This window comes from Carcharodon carcharias, chromosome 18, assembly GCF_017639515.1.
Source record: "Carcharodon carcharias isolate sCarCar2 chromosome 18, sCarCar2.pri, whole genome shotgun sequence".
NCBI classification, from domain to species: domain Eukaryota; kingdom Metazoa; phylum Chordata; class Chondrichthyes; order Lamniformes; family Lamnidae; genus Carcharodon; species Carcharodon carcharias.
Window position 1 is genome coordinate 48,745,911 of NC_054484.1, and position 17,033 is coordinate 48,762,943.

At 40.8% G+C, this 17,033-nt stretch overlaps 1 protein-coding gene across 2 annotated transcripts in view; it reads left to right on the top strand.

Annotated features, from left to right (window-relative positions):
• The first annotated feature begins 4,005 nt into the window (after nt 1-4,005).
• The window catches only part of map3k7cl (map3k7 C-terminal like), a 200,315-nt gene continuing 187,287 nt past the window's right edge, over nt 4,006-17,033 (top strand). Inside the window, exons 1-3 of one of the 2 annotated variants that reach the window (XM_041211600.1) lie at nt 4,006-4,281; nt 4,387-4,451; nt 4,913-5,027. In XM_041211600.1, coding sequence (XP_041067534.1) covers nt 4,269-4,281; nt 4,387-4,451; nt 4,913-5,027 — 193 coding nt within the window. In that variant the 5' untranslated portion in view covers nt 4,006-4,268. Of the gene's footprint in view, nt 4,282-4,386; nt 4,452-4,912; nt 5,028-7,770; nt 7,863-17,033 lie in introns of those variants that run through there. The other variant, XM_041211601.1, reaches the window with a different exon arrangement.

Here is a 17,033-nt window from a genome sequence, read left to right on the forward strand (position 1 = left end):
GAATTGGGTTGTTGCTCTTAAGAAGGCAGCAAGGAGTGCCTCAGTAGGTCAGAGAAAGCCAAGCAAAGTATCCTACAGTGGGTAACCTTGGACATGTTCAGTTTCAAGTCTGCATTAGCAGGAGAGAAGCAAGGCAGAGGAATAGTTTAGCGATTGGAGGGGAGAGATGAAAGATAGCATAGCCAGGTAAAGAGGGGAAAAAAGGGAGGTGACCAGTGGGAGAAAGGTTGTAAGTTAAAGTGGGGAGGGGACAATGAATAGTCCAGAGTTGAAATCTGAGGTCCATTGATAGACATAATAGGGCAGTTTGGAGCAGTCACCAACCCATGTGGGAGAAAAGAGCAGGTTGAAAGCAAGTGGCTTGGAATTGATGGATCTGAGAGCTATGGGAGGATCAGAGAAATTGCTGATGCAGCCAACTCCAGTGAGCTAAACAACCACTGGATACACTGAGGCCCCAGAATTAGAAAACTCAGGACAGAGTCACCCAGGAACCACAGAGGTTAATCTGCAGGTGCACCGTGACTGTAGCTGCTAACAGTGCACACTAGTAGAGTTTGTAGAATGGCAGAAGAGCACAAAGCAGTGGGAGTGAAATCCAGAGGCCAAGATTAGCAAAAACTGGGAAACTAGAGGAGGGTGAAGGATAACTTCAATCGACCTGTGCCAATGAGGAAGATGGTCTGAGTAGCAATAGGCAGTGAGGCACATGACATTTGGAGCAGCAACATGAGCATCAGGCCCGAGTCCAGTGAAGAGTATAGAGAAGTTCTGAGGCACAGTGGAGCAGGTCAAAATCAGCATGAAATAAATTATTGGGTCATTTAATTTATTTTGTGTTAAACTGCATCAACTTAACTAAAAATATTTTATTCACATAAATATCAAAGTTATGGAATGCATCCTGATGCAGCATTATGTGTTAATTTTTAAATCCAACACTGTTTCCCACCATCAGCTTTTCATCTGCAGCTGGGCTGGGCAGGACCTGAAACAGCTGTTGATCCATGGTTCACTGTTAAATGGTGTGCTTTGGAAGATTAGAGCTCAACCTGGCAGATCTGAACTAAGCTGCCGTGAAGCGTGGTGGCTTGTTGAGCAGCAAGAATCAGCAGGTGAAATGTGTTGGTCAAGACCGGGATCTTTAATGTGCAGGTTAAAACTACAGTTGTCCAATAATTAATTATCATTTGGATAATGCTCAAATTCCTGTTGGCAGTGCTCAAGGGCTATATGTGGTGTTCAGTGATATGAAAGAATTCAGTGATAATAATCCAAGGTCACTATCATTGGAACAAGATCAGACATCTATTAAATAATATATTTATTTGATAACTATTTTTATTTCCTGCTGCTCATGAAACAAAAATAAATTGATACAGGATATATTTTAAAAAATAGCCTGAGAACTGATGAGTATAAAGCCTGCTAAAGCCTCACTGTATTACAAAACAGTTTATATTGGAAGGTAAAGTGCAAAAAGCAGAATAATTTAAATGCTATTGTGTTGCACACAAATGGTGCCAGTCTTATTTGCTTTGACCTATTCACTATAAGAGGTTTACCTTCCACCCACAGGAGCTACCAAATTAAATAGTGCTTGCTGTGGGTTTGAGTTTCATGCAAATGACTTTTTATGATCTAACATTAAATATTACTGATTTAATTTATTGAACCTGCTTCCACTGTCCTTTCAGTCGGCACATTCCAGATCACAACAAAGGTGGATTTTCTTTCTGTGATGACAAGTTGTTTTCATATAAGGCCTTTTATAAAACGTCCCAAGGTACTTCTGAAGAATGTTACAAAACAAAATTTTATGCCGAGTCATATAAGGCAACATTAGCACAAATGACCAAAACTTGGTCAAAGAGGTAGATGTTAGGCTACTACTTAAAAGAGGAAAGAGAGGTTGAGAGGTCGAGGGAGGGAATTCCAGAACTTAGAACTTTGGCAGCTGAAGGTACGGCCACCAATGGTGAAGCAGTTAAAATTGGGGATGAGCAAAAGGCCAGAATTAGAAGAGCTCAGATATCTGGGAGGGTTGTGGGGCTGAAGGAGATTGCAGAGTTAGCAAGGGATGGGGCCAGGGAGCGATTTAGGACAAGGTTGAGAAAAATCATAGCCAATGTAAGTCAGTGAACACAGAAGTGATCGGGGAATCTTAGGACACTGGCAGGAGAGTTTTGGATGACCTCAAGTTAACAAAGGGTAGAATGTGGGAGGCCGGCCAAGATTGTGTTAAAGTAGTCAAGACCCAAGGTAACAAGGGCATGAATGAAGGCTTCAGCGGCAGATGAGTTGAGACAGGGGCAGAGTCAAGCAATGTTACGGTAGTGGAAATTGGCAATTTTAGCAATGGCATGGATTGATTGATTAATTGAAAGTTCATCTCGTGGTCAAATATGACACTAATGTGTGAACAGCCTAGTTCAGCCTCAGACAGTTGCCAGAGAGAGGGATGCGGTCAGTAGCTTGGGAGTGGAGTTTATGGTGGGAAACAAAGGCAATGGTTTTGGGTTTTCCAATATTTAAATGGAGGAAATTTCTGCTAATCCAGTGTGGATGTTAGAGAAGCAGTCTGATAGCTTAAAGACAGTGGAAGAATCAAGAGGTTGTGGTGAGGTAGAGCTGGGTGTTGTCAGTATATGTGTGGAAACTGATGATGCATTTTTGGATGATGTCACTGAGGGGTAGCATGTAGATGAGAAATGGAAGGGGTGCAAGGATAGATCGTTGAGAACATGAGAGGAAATGTTGTGAGAGTGGGAGAAGAAGCAGTGTCACCTCTTGTTCTTTTGCTAATTACCTTGAATTCCTGTCCTCTGGCAACTGTACCATCTGGAAGTTTTCTTCTTATTTACTCTATTGAAGCCCTTCATGATTTTGAATACTTCTATCAAATCTCCCTTAACCTCTCTGCTCTAAGGAGAACTGACCTAGCTTCAGTCTTTCAACAAAGCTGAAGTCTCACAGCCATGGTACCATTCTAATAAATCTCCCTTGCACTCACCCCAAGGCTTTGGCACCCTTCCTAAAATGTGGTAATGAGAATAGACCACAATACTACAACTACAGTTGTGCAAATTAATTACCAACATTTAGAAATTTTATTTGCATTATATCTGGTATGGCATGGATCAAAGCAAAAAGAAAATTTATAATCCAATATTATGTTTGGGTTATGTACTGAAACATCTTCTGGATCATAGAATCGGTAGGATGAGGTTTTGCGCCCTGCACCATGTGTTTTTAATATGGAGCAGTCAGGGAAGGGTGCACGAAGCTGCCAGGTGCTTCCCCATGGAAATGGAAGAAGAGTTGAAGGGCAAGTCAGACGAGGTCACTCTCATGCATTTGTTAGCAGTCAATTCCAGAATGGCATTGGGAGAAGTTTTATTGCCTGTCCAATTTGCTAGGGAATGGTACGTGGCTTGGGACAACCTAAAAGAAGAGGGGATATAACAAAAAGAGAGGTTATAAATAGCTGCTGGAGCTTTCAGCAGATTAATTACTAATCTACCAGCTAGTTTTAAATCTTCATTTGTTTTAAATCTAAGCGAATTCCATGCCGTTGTGCAGTTTCTCAAGGGACGACCCTCTTTGCCAGCCTCTGTAATCTACCATGAAACTCCAGTGGTTCTTCGATTTTTTTAAAAGAAAAGCCATTGATTTTACTGATAAATCATGGGTGGAAGTTGACTGTCAAATTCAGCAGCCAGCGCTATAACAGACTGCTGCATCTGAAAATGTGGTTATCTGATATGTGAGTTGTAGAAAACATGCCAAAATATGTCGAGGATTTTCGTGTCAGATGAGGCTGACACCTGTCATTACTGTCATTCAAGTGTTATTCATTTCTATTGCACATACTACTATTCTGTCATATTGTGCTGAAGCACAGACACACTGAGCCTCAGTTTGGAAAACTGCATCATGGTACATTTACGTACTGTTGCAGCTGCAGTCCAAACTGGCTATGTAACCCTGAGCTAATTGGGGTCATAGGCATTTTTACTGACTGGAGTCATGTTGTTTAAAGGAGTTTGCTGTAGTAGACACGGTTATGCTGACAATATTTTTCTAGTTTAAAGACAGTTTGTTTGAGCTTAGAAGTTTCTGAACTGTAAACAAAATGCTAGGAGATGCATCAGAGAAAGGAATTCCATCCTATGTTGTGCGAGTGAATAAAGTTCTGTGCCTTTTTCCCTAGGAAAGGAAGGGAAAGTCCGGCTGACAGAAAGCAGGCCTGAGGGAGCCCAGAACCCATGGGAAGTGCAGGTAACAGCATGCTGTCCTAGCAGCTGTTTCAGCGTCTATTACACTGTCAATTTGTGCAGGCAGCAGGTGCTCTATCTCACATTTAATCTTTAATGCTCTGCAAAGGCAAAGACCAGGCAGGACACAAGTCTGTTCAGAACGTTGCATCGGCAGGTGTGGAATTGTGCAAGGTAAGGCAATAGGTGCAATCTATCTGTGCTCTAAAATGGTCCTGTGGTTTTATAACAGAAAACATGATATATTAATTTAAATTTGTAAAGTTTTGTTGTCTGTTTGGGGTTATCCTTCTGATCACTGGCAATTAACTTTGCTTACCTTGAATTTTTATGAAATATAAAGTCAAATAGAACAGTATGAATTCTGAAAGTTGTAACAAGGAAGACAGAAAATCCAGTGAACTCTTCTACTTTGTTTCCCAGCCTTGTCACTTGGGATTATTCTTCACAGTTCTGTTATCATCCTTTAATTTCACATTTGACATTAGAAAGGGATAGGGAGCTCACTCTGGATTCGGTTTAACAGAAACTGCTCCAGCAGAATAGTGACACTTCTTTACATGTGATGCTAAAGAGTATTTCCAGGTAAATGCTGAAAAATTACAATGAATCGCAATACCAATCTTTCCTCACAGCTAAAGAGCAGAAGCTACAGCCGGAGCTTTAGTCCCATTGGCCATATGATTACCACAAGAAGGCTACCTTCGGATAAACCTGTCCACATTTCCCTGAGCCTAGATGACCTTACAGGTATGACAACATAAATCAGTTACAAAATGTGAAGATAAATAGGTTCAGACATAATTTGAAATCTTTCAGTTAGCATTACTGTTTTTATAGATCTAAACATTTGTAGAACTGTAAAATTACTTTTAAAAAAAGTAGGCTACAGAAGATTTCACTTTTAGGAAATGAAGGGAATTTGAAAATGTTAGATTTTTTGTACATGTGGGAAAAGAGACGACTTATAAAATACAATTTATGTTGTTTTACTGTAATTCAATGACTGATTTACTGCAGCATTTTTGAATACATCCCAGTGACGATAAATTTTAAAGGTGCAATAAATAACTGTAAAGTTAATTATGCATGATATTTGACAATTAGTCCAATCATAATTTTTCAAGTTCTGTATTTTGTCTAAATGGTGTTTTTTTTCCTTGACTCTGTATATTGTATTTGTTAAGGAAATCCAGGTTAGTCATTTAACCAATTCAAAGTGATGCATAATCTTTTCTATTGTCTGAGGCGATGGGAGATGTGGGCAAATTTTCTATTCCACATAGACATCAGTGCAGAAAAAGCATGTGAAGACCAGGAAATAGTGCAGAGATCCATATTGCCAGTTCCTGTGAAATCTGCATAGTACACAATCATCCTTTCAGTTTGACCTGAAGTGTTTTTGCACAAAATGTCCTGGAGTTTCATTTCAAGCAATGGTAATTACACAATAATCAGCATGTGCTCTATTCCCTAGTAAATGGATGGTGAAGCTCAGGTCAGTTCTGATCTAACAACATGTGACTACTCGAAGGGGACCAGCTAGATTTTCCACAAGTCCATTTCTGACAGTGGACTTTGAATGTTGACTTCTGAGAATTGAATTTCTGTGATTTTGGCTGCTTTTTGATCATTTTCTTTCTTTCTTTAAAACCCAGGATTTTTGCTAGCAATGTTTTTGATTGCTACAATTAAAAATCAGAATACAGGAATTTATTTAAATTCTCCCATTCCGTGTTATTTGGAGACGAAAGAAGAGGGTGAAAGATGGGATGTGAAATAGGTTTGCTTCTACTGTACCTGAGCTAAGGTGTCTATAATTGTTCTCATCCACGCAGTCATGTATGCAGACCCAGGCACATCTACTTAGATTGTCTGGGGAAAAACTGTCTTCACAGGCTCTCATTCACTGGTGATGTAGTAATGGAAGCATTCTGTTTGCTGGTGTCTGAATGCAGCCAGTAGCTGTCATGGCCACCACTGTTCTGAGCTTCTGTGCTCCATGCTTCCAAGTTACTGCAGTGCACTGTTGCATCAAGTGGGTATTTGATGTATTTTTTGTTAGCACAAGTAGCTTCATCACTTGTCTATGAAAACCAGAATTAGATGAAATTGCAGTTCAATAAAGTCTGGAGCAATATTAAAGGCACCGAGCTGACTATTTGGGGCCCAACACTCAGTCTCATGGCTTTCATGAGCAACAAGGATTTCCACTCCATAAATGTACAGTGATCAATGACCAGCAAGGCAAGATCATGCATGTCAATACCAGCCTTCCAGGCAGCAGTCATACTAGTTTGATTTTTGTGAGCCCTCTTTGATCTGAGCCTGGCAAAGTGGAGAAGGAGGACCTCCTCCAGTGCAGGACTGTTTAAATGATCGAAACATCTCTCCTAAGTTTGCAGCTTTGCAGCTAGAGTCAGGTGCTCATGGATAGATTTTTCAGCTAAGTGGCAGAGCCACTTTATGCAGCAAATATGAACAGCCTTCATGCGGATAGACCTCTGCAGCATTTGAGCTACTAAGACCTAGCCCCATCAGAATAAAATTCCTTTGACATAGCTGATATAAAATGTGGCCAAATTTACTATCTTAAATGTGATGAATGTATGCATTTTGCACGAGTTACCCCAGTGCTTTCCTTTGGTGACGGCATAGCCTAGATCTTCTGATACTGATGCAATTCAAATCTGAATTCTGTAGTTTGCACTTAATTTTTTTGAGGTTAATTCATTGGCACACCTTGAACTGTGGATTTGAGTGGATAAAGAAAGCATGCTCAGGGTGGGAAGAGAAAATTCAGTGTCATAAGAACATAAGAGCAGGATAGGCCATTCAGCCACTGAGCCATTCAGTTCAAACATGGTTGGTCTCGATCTTAACCCCAACTACCCGCCTTGGTTTCATAACCCTTAATACCCATACCTAACAAAAATCTATCTATATTAGTTTCGGGATTTTAAATTGATCTGTTATACCCTTTCATCATCTTAAACACCTCAGTTAGACCACCTCTTAATCTTCCATGCAGTTGGTAGAATTTTAAAGTTTGGAGGATGATTAAAGTACTTCTGCCTTATCTACTGCTTTCAGTAGTTGATCCTGACCACTTTCTGGAAGGTGTACTATGATTTGAGAAAGGGGCCCAGTTGGTCTGAATGTTGCATTGCCCAAACTGAGGGTGGGTGTTATTCAATGGGTGGAGTCATTAATTGAAGCAATCTTAATCCAGCTCTTAGTATAGGGGTTTGTCCTCCAATTCCAAATTAACAGCCCTGTTTTCCTGTGGACCAATTGAAGCATTTTGCATCACTATTAGAACGACATGGTTTGGCATACACTGGATCTGATTTTCGTGAACATGACATTAAAAAATGTAATGTTTTGAAATCTACACATGGCATAACAACACAAAGCAAGACAGAGCCTGACTGCAGCCTGTTCTGGTATTGTTCCAATTCATGGTTGGATTTCATGCTCTTGATATTGACAGGTCTTCATTTAACACATGAAGAGGACATTGAAGTCTCCTACTTGATTCCCAATAGGCAGGAATGCTGAACGTAAAGTCGAACCCACAGCCAGGTAACTTGGAGTATAGCAATGCTAGGAGCTGGCCTTCAGGTTAGATATCATTTAAGAGTGCACATATGTTAAAAGAAAGTGCTCTTCAATCATGTCTAGTCAGATTTTATTAATTTATTTTTCTGCTGCTGCCGTTGTTCTCGTGAGCCTTTGTGCCAGATTTCCTTATTTTTGTGTCAGCCGTAGTTCAGTTGGTAACATTTTTGCCTTTGAGTTAGAACATTGTGGGTTCAAATCCACTTTCAGGACTTGAGTGCAAAAACCAAAAACTAACACTCCAGCACAGTACTGAGGGAATAAGCACCATCAGAGGTGCCGTCCTTTGGATCAGACACTAAAGTGAAGCCACACCTACCCTCTCAGGTGGACGTAAAAGATGCCACGGCATTATTTCAAAGCAAAGCAGTTAAGTTATCTTTGTTGTCCTATCCAATATGTATCCCTCAATCTAGATCATTAAAAACATATTATCTGGTGATTATCACATTGCTTTAGCGGAAGCTTGCTGTGCGCAACTTGGCTGCAACGTTTCCTATATTACAACAATAACTGCACTTTAGAAGTACTTTACTGGTTGTGAAACATTTTGAGACATCCTCTGGTCATGAAATGTGCTGTATAAATGCAAGCCTTTCTGCTCCCTTTTGCTCCGAGCACCAATACTGTTGCCAATGGGTTTTCCAATGGGAATCCTCTAAGCTGAGGTGTTTGGAAGAAGTGGAGGAGCTATGGAGAGATATCAAGGATGTCAGGCTGCGTAAGGGGTGCTACATGCCCTCTTGCTTATACCTGCACACCCACATTTAAAGAGAGAAGTGGAATTTCCACACTTTGGCATTGTGGAGGCTCAGCTTCTAAAAGTAAACCTCTGATGGTGTCACTTCAATATGTGAATGGTGAATGTCCGATTAATTGTTATGCTGGACTGCTTTGCAGAAACATCCCAATCACTACATTATGCTTTACGCAGCATTGCTCTGAAGGAAAGTAATGCTAGGGCAATCAAAGGCCAACAGTGCTCAATAGGCCACATCTGTCAAGATGCTACTTATCTATTTCTTTAGATCCTAGCACACTTGCCTGGCAAAAACATGGGTCTTTGAGTTTGAGTCAGTAACAAGCAAATGTAGAGATGTATGTCTGCTCCACAGACATCAGTGGCTATCATGCAACAAAGGCTGGCTTAAATAGTGTCAGTGTGATCAGCTTGGCTGAAATGTTCCTGCATTTCCTTGCTGATGTTGACCCATGAGAATTGTGGCATTGAGTGGAAGCTCCTCAGAACTATCTCATGCGTGCCCCTCCAGCATCCATCAAGCAGGGAACCAGGTGTTTTAGCTGCTTCATCACTTGTCTCCAAATCATGCTTGCACATGTTAACCGTATCATTTGAGGTAAATGCAGGTGGAAAGCATTGATCAGATAATTACTTGAGCACATATAGAGTGACACTTAATGACGCAGGAGTAGAGAAGAGTCAGGTGATATATAACTGCAATGTTTCACTGAATAAATTTATTCCAAGTAAAGATTGGCTCTGGTTTCTTCCTTCCAATGGCTATCAAGAGTATGACACACTTAGGATTCCCATTCCCTTAATTTTTGTTTTACTCTTAATTACCTGTCCCTACAACTTTGTCAACCATGCTAATGGTTTAAAATGTTCTTTGGGGCTCTCAAATCAAAGGATTTTGGAATCTTTGCCTCTGTTGTAAGGTTTTCTTTTGATTGTCATATTTCGATAAATTGACTTATAAACATTTATTCTCCCATCAATAGTATCATCCCTGCACTTATGAGTCTGCACCTAGTCAAATAAATGCTTATGTTTATGAGTTTACATTGGAAAATTGAACTCCATTTCATTACTTTTTGAGCAGGATTTGCACCAGCTCTTAACTGTTTTGAGACAACTTAGATCTGTAGATGGAAATTAATCCCACAGTTTCTGCTTGTGCCTGTACCTTTTAAAGCTAAGAGGTAAGCTGCCATTCCTGGTTACTGTTTCTTAATTTTTAAAATACAGATTATTCTAGCACCTCAGTTAGTAGTTCAGCAATCAGGTTTGTAGATTGAGCAAAGATGGAAAATATGGGCAAATAAACTATTGTGCTGATATATTTGGGGGAGGGGCAGGCCATTGAGAGTTTGGAGTCAAAGCATATTTTCAAAGTAATAGAAACAAACTGAACATTGTGTCTGGCCTTCATTGTACTGGACGTTGGAAAGCTTTACAATGTGAAGTTTCCAATGTTATGAGATTCTGCTGAGGGTGTTTAAAGAGTTAGGCTCCAGATTAAAAATACAGGACCTCAAAGGTAGTAATGTCTAGAGTGATACCTGAGCCATGTACAAACTGGCACAGGGTCAAACAGATCAGAGAATTGACTGCATTGCTCAAAGAGTGGCGTGGGAGACAGCAGCTTCAATTCATGGGGCACTGGCACCAGTACAGGGGAAAGAGAAAGCTGTTCCATTGGGACAGGCTGCACTTAACCTGAACTGGCATCAGTTTTCTGCCAAATCATAGGGCTATAGATAGGGCTTTAAACCAGAAAGATATGGAGAGGGTTCAAATGAAGCTCTCTTTTTTTTATAAATTTAAGGAAAAATGTCAAGGCCACAAAGCAGGACCCCATTTTGTTTAAAGATAAGTGTGTGGCAATGAAAAGTTTCATTGTAATAGTGCACTATTGATTAAGGTCAAAAGAGGGAAAAATGGTAAAAAGTTAAAATTAAAGTTGCTTTATCTGAATTCACAAAGCAGTTGCAACAAGATAGACAAATTAATGACAAACTAATAAATAAAGTCAGAGAATGTGGAGATGAAGGGGAAGTAGCAGAATGGATTGTTAGCTGGCTTCAAGACAGAAAGCAGAGCAGGAGTAAAAGGTAATGATTTGGAGTGGCAGAAGATGGGAAGTGATGCTCTACAAGGATCAGTGCTGGGACCACTGCTGTTCACAATTTACGTTAACGATCTGGACTTTGGAATCAAAGACACAGTTTTTAAACTTGCAGTTAAAATAAAATTGGTTGGTCAGTACTGAGGCAGACTGCAACAAATTTCAGGAGGACGTTAATAAACTTGCAGAATGGGCAAATAATTGTGAAATGAAGTTCAACACAGATAAATGTGAGCTTGTGCAATGCGGTAGCAAGAATAGGGAGGTCACTATTACGTGGAAGGTGCAATCTAGATGTCATTGAGGAGCAAAGGGATCTCAAAGTAGAAATACACCAATCACTAAAAGTTGTACCATGGGTTACCATAAAGAAATCAAACTGAGCATGAGACTTTATTTCTAGAGGGACAGAATTGACAAGTAAGGAGGTTATGCTAAACTGTATAGAGCTTAGGTTAGACCACATTTTGAATACTGCATGCAGTTCTAGTTGCCACATTATAAAAAGGATATAGAGGCACTGGAGAGAGTGATAGAGGATGATAGCAGAAATGTGTTGGGAAAGGATTGATAGGCTGGGTCTCTTTTCTCTTGAAAAAGGAACGGCTGAGGGGTGACCTAATAGGGGTATTTAAAATTATGATAGTAAATGCAGAGAAAATGTTCCCTCTTGTGGGGAAGAGCATAACTAGAAGCCATCAATATTAGGATAGTCACCAAGAAATCCAAGAAAAATCCTCTTTACCCAAAGCATGGTGAGAATGTGCTGCCACAGGGAGTTGTTGCAGTGAATAGTATGGATGCATTTAAGGGAAAGCTGGACAAAAATAAGAGGAAAAAGGGATAAATTTAGATGAGGAAAGATGATAGGAGTTTTGAGTAGAGGGTAAGCGCCAGGATGGACGGGATGTGCTGAATGGCCTATTTCTGTGCCAAATGTCTTATGTAGTTCAATGTAAACATAGATAAATAGGTTTAATCTAATAGACATTTGAGAGACATGGTTGCATGGTGACCATGGTTGGAGATTAAATGTTCCAGAGCACCTGACATTTTGAAAAGACAGACAAAATGGAAAAGTAGGGTGGCAGTGGAGTCTTGATAATAAAGGATGGCTTAAGAATATAGGAAGGATCTTGGTTCTGAAGAGAAGGAAGTAGAATCAGTATGAGTCGAGATAACAAATAACAAGAGTCAGAAAAGAATGGTGGGAGTAGTTTATAGGCCCCCTAATAGTAGCCATACTGTTGGACAGACTATGTAACAAGAAATAAGATGAGCTTGTAACACAGGCAATGCAATAATCATGGGGGACTTTCATTTGTGTATAGAATGGACAAATCAAATTGGCAAAAGTAGGTTGCAAGTTAAGTTCATGAAATACATTCAAGACAATTTGCTAGAACAATACATCATAGAACCAATCAGGAAAGAGGCTACTTTAGATCTTTAGTGCAATGAGGCAGGGTTCATTAGTAATCTCATTGTGAGGAATCTGCTGGGAAAGAGTGATCATAATATATTAGAATTACACATTAATTTTGAATGTACATAGTCCAAAGAGTATTAAGCTTAAATAAAGGCAATTACATAGATGTGAGTTGGATATGGTAGAGATGGAAATTAGATTAACAGGCATGACTATTGATGAGTAATGGTGGGCATTTAAAGAAATATTTCATAATTCTCACTGAACCTACATTCCACTGAGGAATAAAAACTCCATAGGAGAAGAGAGTCATCCATGGGTAACTAAAGAGGTTTAGGAAAGTATTAGATTAAAAGAACAGACTTCTAATATTGCTAAGAAGAATAATAAACCTTAGGATTGGGAGATACTAACAAAGGATGATCAAAAATTGATAAAGAGGGAGAAAGTAGAATATGAGAGTAAACTATGCAGAAATATAAAAATGGATTGTAAGAGTTCCTGGAAGTATATGAAAAGGAAAACAGTAGCTCCAATAAATGTGGATCCCATGGGCTGAGACCGGGGGAATTAGAAAGAGAAATAAGAAAATGGCAGAGGCATTAAACAAATATTATCTGTCTGTCATCATAGTAGAAGACAGAAAAACCATACCAGAAATAGTGGGGAACTAAGGCCCAATGAGAGGGATTAATATTAGTAAAGGAAAGGTACTGGAGAAATTAACAGGACTGATAGCTGACAAATCCCCTGGACCTGATGGCCTAAGGTCTATGGTCAGCATTTTCCTGTCGGTGATTTGGGGGCGGGGCCCACTCGCCGACAGGAAAATGATGTGGGATGATGTAGGGAGGAACCCCCGACGTCATCCTGGTCCCTTTAAATTTTCAGGAAGGTGGGCGGACAGCGAAATCGGCTGTCCACCCACCGACCTGTCAATGGCCAATTGAGGCTATTGACAGGGTAATTCAAGTAATTAAACGCCCTGCCTGTCCATCCTTAAGGCTGGCGGGCAGGCCAGGAGCCCCAGCGGGCTTCTGATAATACATGAAACCTCATCCACTGGCGGGATGAGGTCTCATGTTCCTTTTTATAAACTTTAATAAATGTAATGTGATATTTATTAACATGTCCCATCTCGTGTGGCATTGTCACATGAGGGGGACGTGTTAATAATATTTTTATTTTTCTATTTTTTAAGTTCTGTGCACTGTCACTAATCGCCCTGAGACAACACTTAGTCTCAGGGAGCAATGTGCTCTTTTGTGCGCATGCGCGAAAGAGCGCACTTTAACAGTTGGGGAGTCCCTCCCCCTGGAACAGGAAGTGCATAGCGCTTCCTGTCGGGCAGGCCACAGGTTGGGCCTTAATTGGCCCGCCCACTCAAAATGGTGGCAGGCCCCGTTTCGGCGGCGTGGGTCGGCTGTCCGCCCGCTGCCGAGCCAGTGGGGCCCGCATGCCCACCAAGGGCAAAATTCTGCCCTATGTTTCTAAAAGAAATGGCTGCAAAGATAGTGGATGCATTGGTTTTTAAAATTCCTTAGATTCTAGAATTGTTCCAGTGGATTGGAAGGTAGCAAATATAACACCATGATTAAAGAAAGGAAGGAGAGAAAGAGGGAACAACAGGCTTGTAGGCATAACAGTCAATGGAAAAGTACTGGAATCCATTCTTAAGCGAGTGGCAACATGACACTTAGAAAATCACAATAGGGTCAGCCAGAGTTGACATATTCTTATCCAAGGGAAATCATGTTTGACAAATCTATTAGAGTTTTTTCAGAATGTAACTAGTAGGATAGATAAAGGGGAACTCCTTGGTTGCAGTATGTTTGGATTTCAAAATGCACTTGACAAGGTGCCACAAGAAAGGTTGCTGCACAAAAAAAGGACTCATGGGATTGGGGGTAGGGGTAATATATCAGCATGCATAAAGGATTAGTTAAAGGAGAGAAAGCAAAAAGTAGGAAAAATAGTTTATTTTCAGATTGACAGTCTGTTACTAATAAGCAAGCTGCCACAAGGCTCAGTGCTGGAGTTTCAGGTTCTTACAGTCTATATTAATGACTTAGACAAAAGAGACAGTAAGCAATGTATCCAAGTTTGCTAATGATGTGAAGTTAGATGGGAAAGTAAGCTATGTGGAGAGTACAAAGAGTCTACAACGGGGTGTAAGTAAGTTAAGTGAATGAGTAAAAAGGTGGCAGATGGAGTATATTCTGGGGATATGTGAAGTTATTCACTTTGATAGGAAGAATAGAAAAACAGACTATTTTTTGAAATGGTAAGAAACTATTAGATGTTGGTGTTCAGAGGGATTTACATTTCCTTGTACAAAAAATGTTGAAAGTTAACATGCAGATACAGCAAGCAATTAGTAAGGCAAATTGTATGTTGGCCTTTATTGCAAGGTGGAATGGAGTAAAGGAGTAAGGAAGTCTTGTTGCAGTTGTACAGAACTTTGGTGAGGCCACACCGGTAATACTATGCACAATTTTGGTCTCTGTGCCTCAGGAAGGATATACTTGCTTTGGAGCAGTTGGTTTGCTATATTGATTCTTGGGCTGAGAAAATATGAGAGAGATTGAGCAAAATGGTCTACATTCTCTACAGTTTGGATGAACAAGAAATGATAACTCATTAAAACACGGGGCAGGATTTTCAGCCCACCCAGCGTGATGTCCGCACAGAAGCGCTATGCGCTCCCTAAGTGGGCGGGGAGGGGAGAATCCCTAAATCGAGAGTGCACTCTTTTGCGCATGCGCATAAAAGAACACACTCATCTCCCTGAGGCTAAGTGCGGCCTCAGGGAAATTGTCTGTTCTGTCATAAATATTAAAAATAGAGAAAAAAACTTTCATAAAAATTTTTGAAAACCTACATGAAACCTCGTCCCGCCCGTGGATGAGGTTTCATGCTTTTTGTAATTCCCGCCAGGGCTCCCTGCCTGTCTGCCAACCTTAAGGTTGGACGGACAGGTCCATTAATTAGTTAAATGACTCGGTCAATGGCCTCAATTGGCCATTGACAGGTCGGCGGGCGCACAGCTAATTTTTGCTGCGCTCCCGCCTACTGGACAATTTAACGGGGCGCGGTGACATCGGGAGTTCCACCCCACGTCACCGCGCATCATTTTATACATCGGTGAGCAGGCTCTGCCCTCCCGCTCGCCGACGGGAAAATCCTGACCATGTACACTTCTGAGGAGGTTTCACAAGGCAGATGCTTGGCTGGAGTGTTTAGAACTAAGGGTCATAATCTCAGGACAAGGGGTTAGCCATTCTGGACTGAGATGAGGAGAAATTTCTTCACTCAGAGGGTTGCGAATCTTTGGAATTCTCTCAATCATTGAGTATATTCAAGGCAGAGATTGATAGTCTTTTTGGACTCTAAAGGAATCACGAGATATGGAGGTCAGGTAGGAAAGTGTAGTTTAGGTTAAGGATCAGCGACAATTTTATTGAATACTGAGCAGGCTTGAAGGGTTCTGTGGCCTACTCCTGTTGCTATTCTTATATCCTTAAGTTGTTATGTCAACTTGCGGAACTGATGGAAACAAGTGCATTGGTATAATGCTGATTTCCAGACCTACCATGCATAAACATAAATAAATAGACATAAAAAAGACAAGGGGACCTAGAAGACAATATTAGTGATTCTCCATAGCAATGTCAGAACAAAAACATCAATGCCTCTCTTGTTGGGTGTCTCCTTATTGTCTTCCCAGCTCAGTGCCAGGCTGCCTTCACTCTTTACAAGATTTTTCTCATTCAGTATCTCTTATCAGTGCAAAGATCTGTCTCACTAACCACTTACTAAATTCAATATAGATTAATTGACCACACAACTAATTGGTCAAGACCCTGCTTTTATAAAATGGCTACTGTATTCTCCAACAGAACAAATCATTGCACTTAATTGTTTGTAAAGCATTTTGGAATGTCCTAGGAATTATGAGGAATGTTATTTATTTATTAGCCACTCAGTGCCATGTGTCTTTCAGCATCTACATCAGTGTCTTACACAGGGTCTCACTCACGCAGGGAATAGGGTCTCATCCACTCAGTGGTAGAGTGTCCCTTGTTCAAAACATAGCTGTCTCCCACTCATTGCCAGGAGTTCCCCACTTAGAATCATTATTTGAAAATCGTAAATCCATTGTCTGGGACTATCTTTTAACTGTTCTCTGTCACTCAGAGTCGGCCTCAGGGAAATTGTCTGTTCTGTCATAAATATTAAAAATAGAGAAAAAAATTCCTGACATGCCCCCTCATGTGACACTGTCCATAATTTTTACAAAAACTTTCATAAAAATTTTTGAAAACCTACATGAAACCTCGTCCCGCCCGTGGATGAGGTTTCATGCTTTTTGTAATTCCCGCCAGGGCTCCCTGCCTGTCCGCCAACCTTAAGGTTGGACGGGCAGGTCCATTAATTAGTTAAATGACTCTGTCAATGGCCTCAATTGGCCATTGACAGGTTGGCGGGCGCACAGCTAATTTTTGCTGCGCTCCCGCCTACTGGACAATTTAAACGGGGCGCGGTGACATCGGGACTTCCGCCCCACGTCACCGCGCATCATTTTATACATCGGTGAACAGGCCCCGCACTCCCGCTCGCCGACGGGAAAATCCTGAACATGTACACTCAATGTCAGGTTGTCTCAGTGTCAGGGTGTTTCTCAATCTCAGTGTCAGGGTGTTTCTCAATCTCAGTGTCAGAGTGTTTCTCAATCTCAGTGTCAGGTTGTCTCAGTGTCAGGGTGTTTCTCAATCTCAGTTTGAGGGTGTTTCTCAATCTCAGTGTGAGGGTGTTTCTCAATCTCAGTGTCAGGGT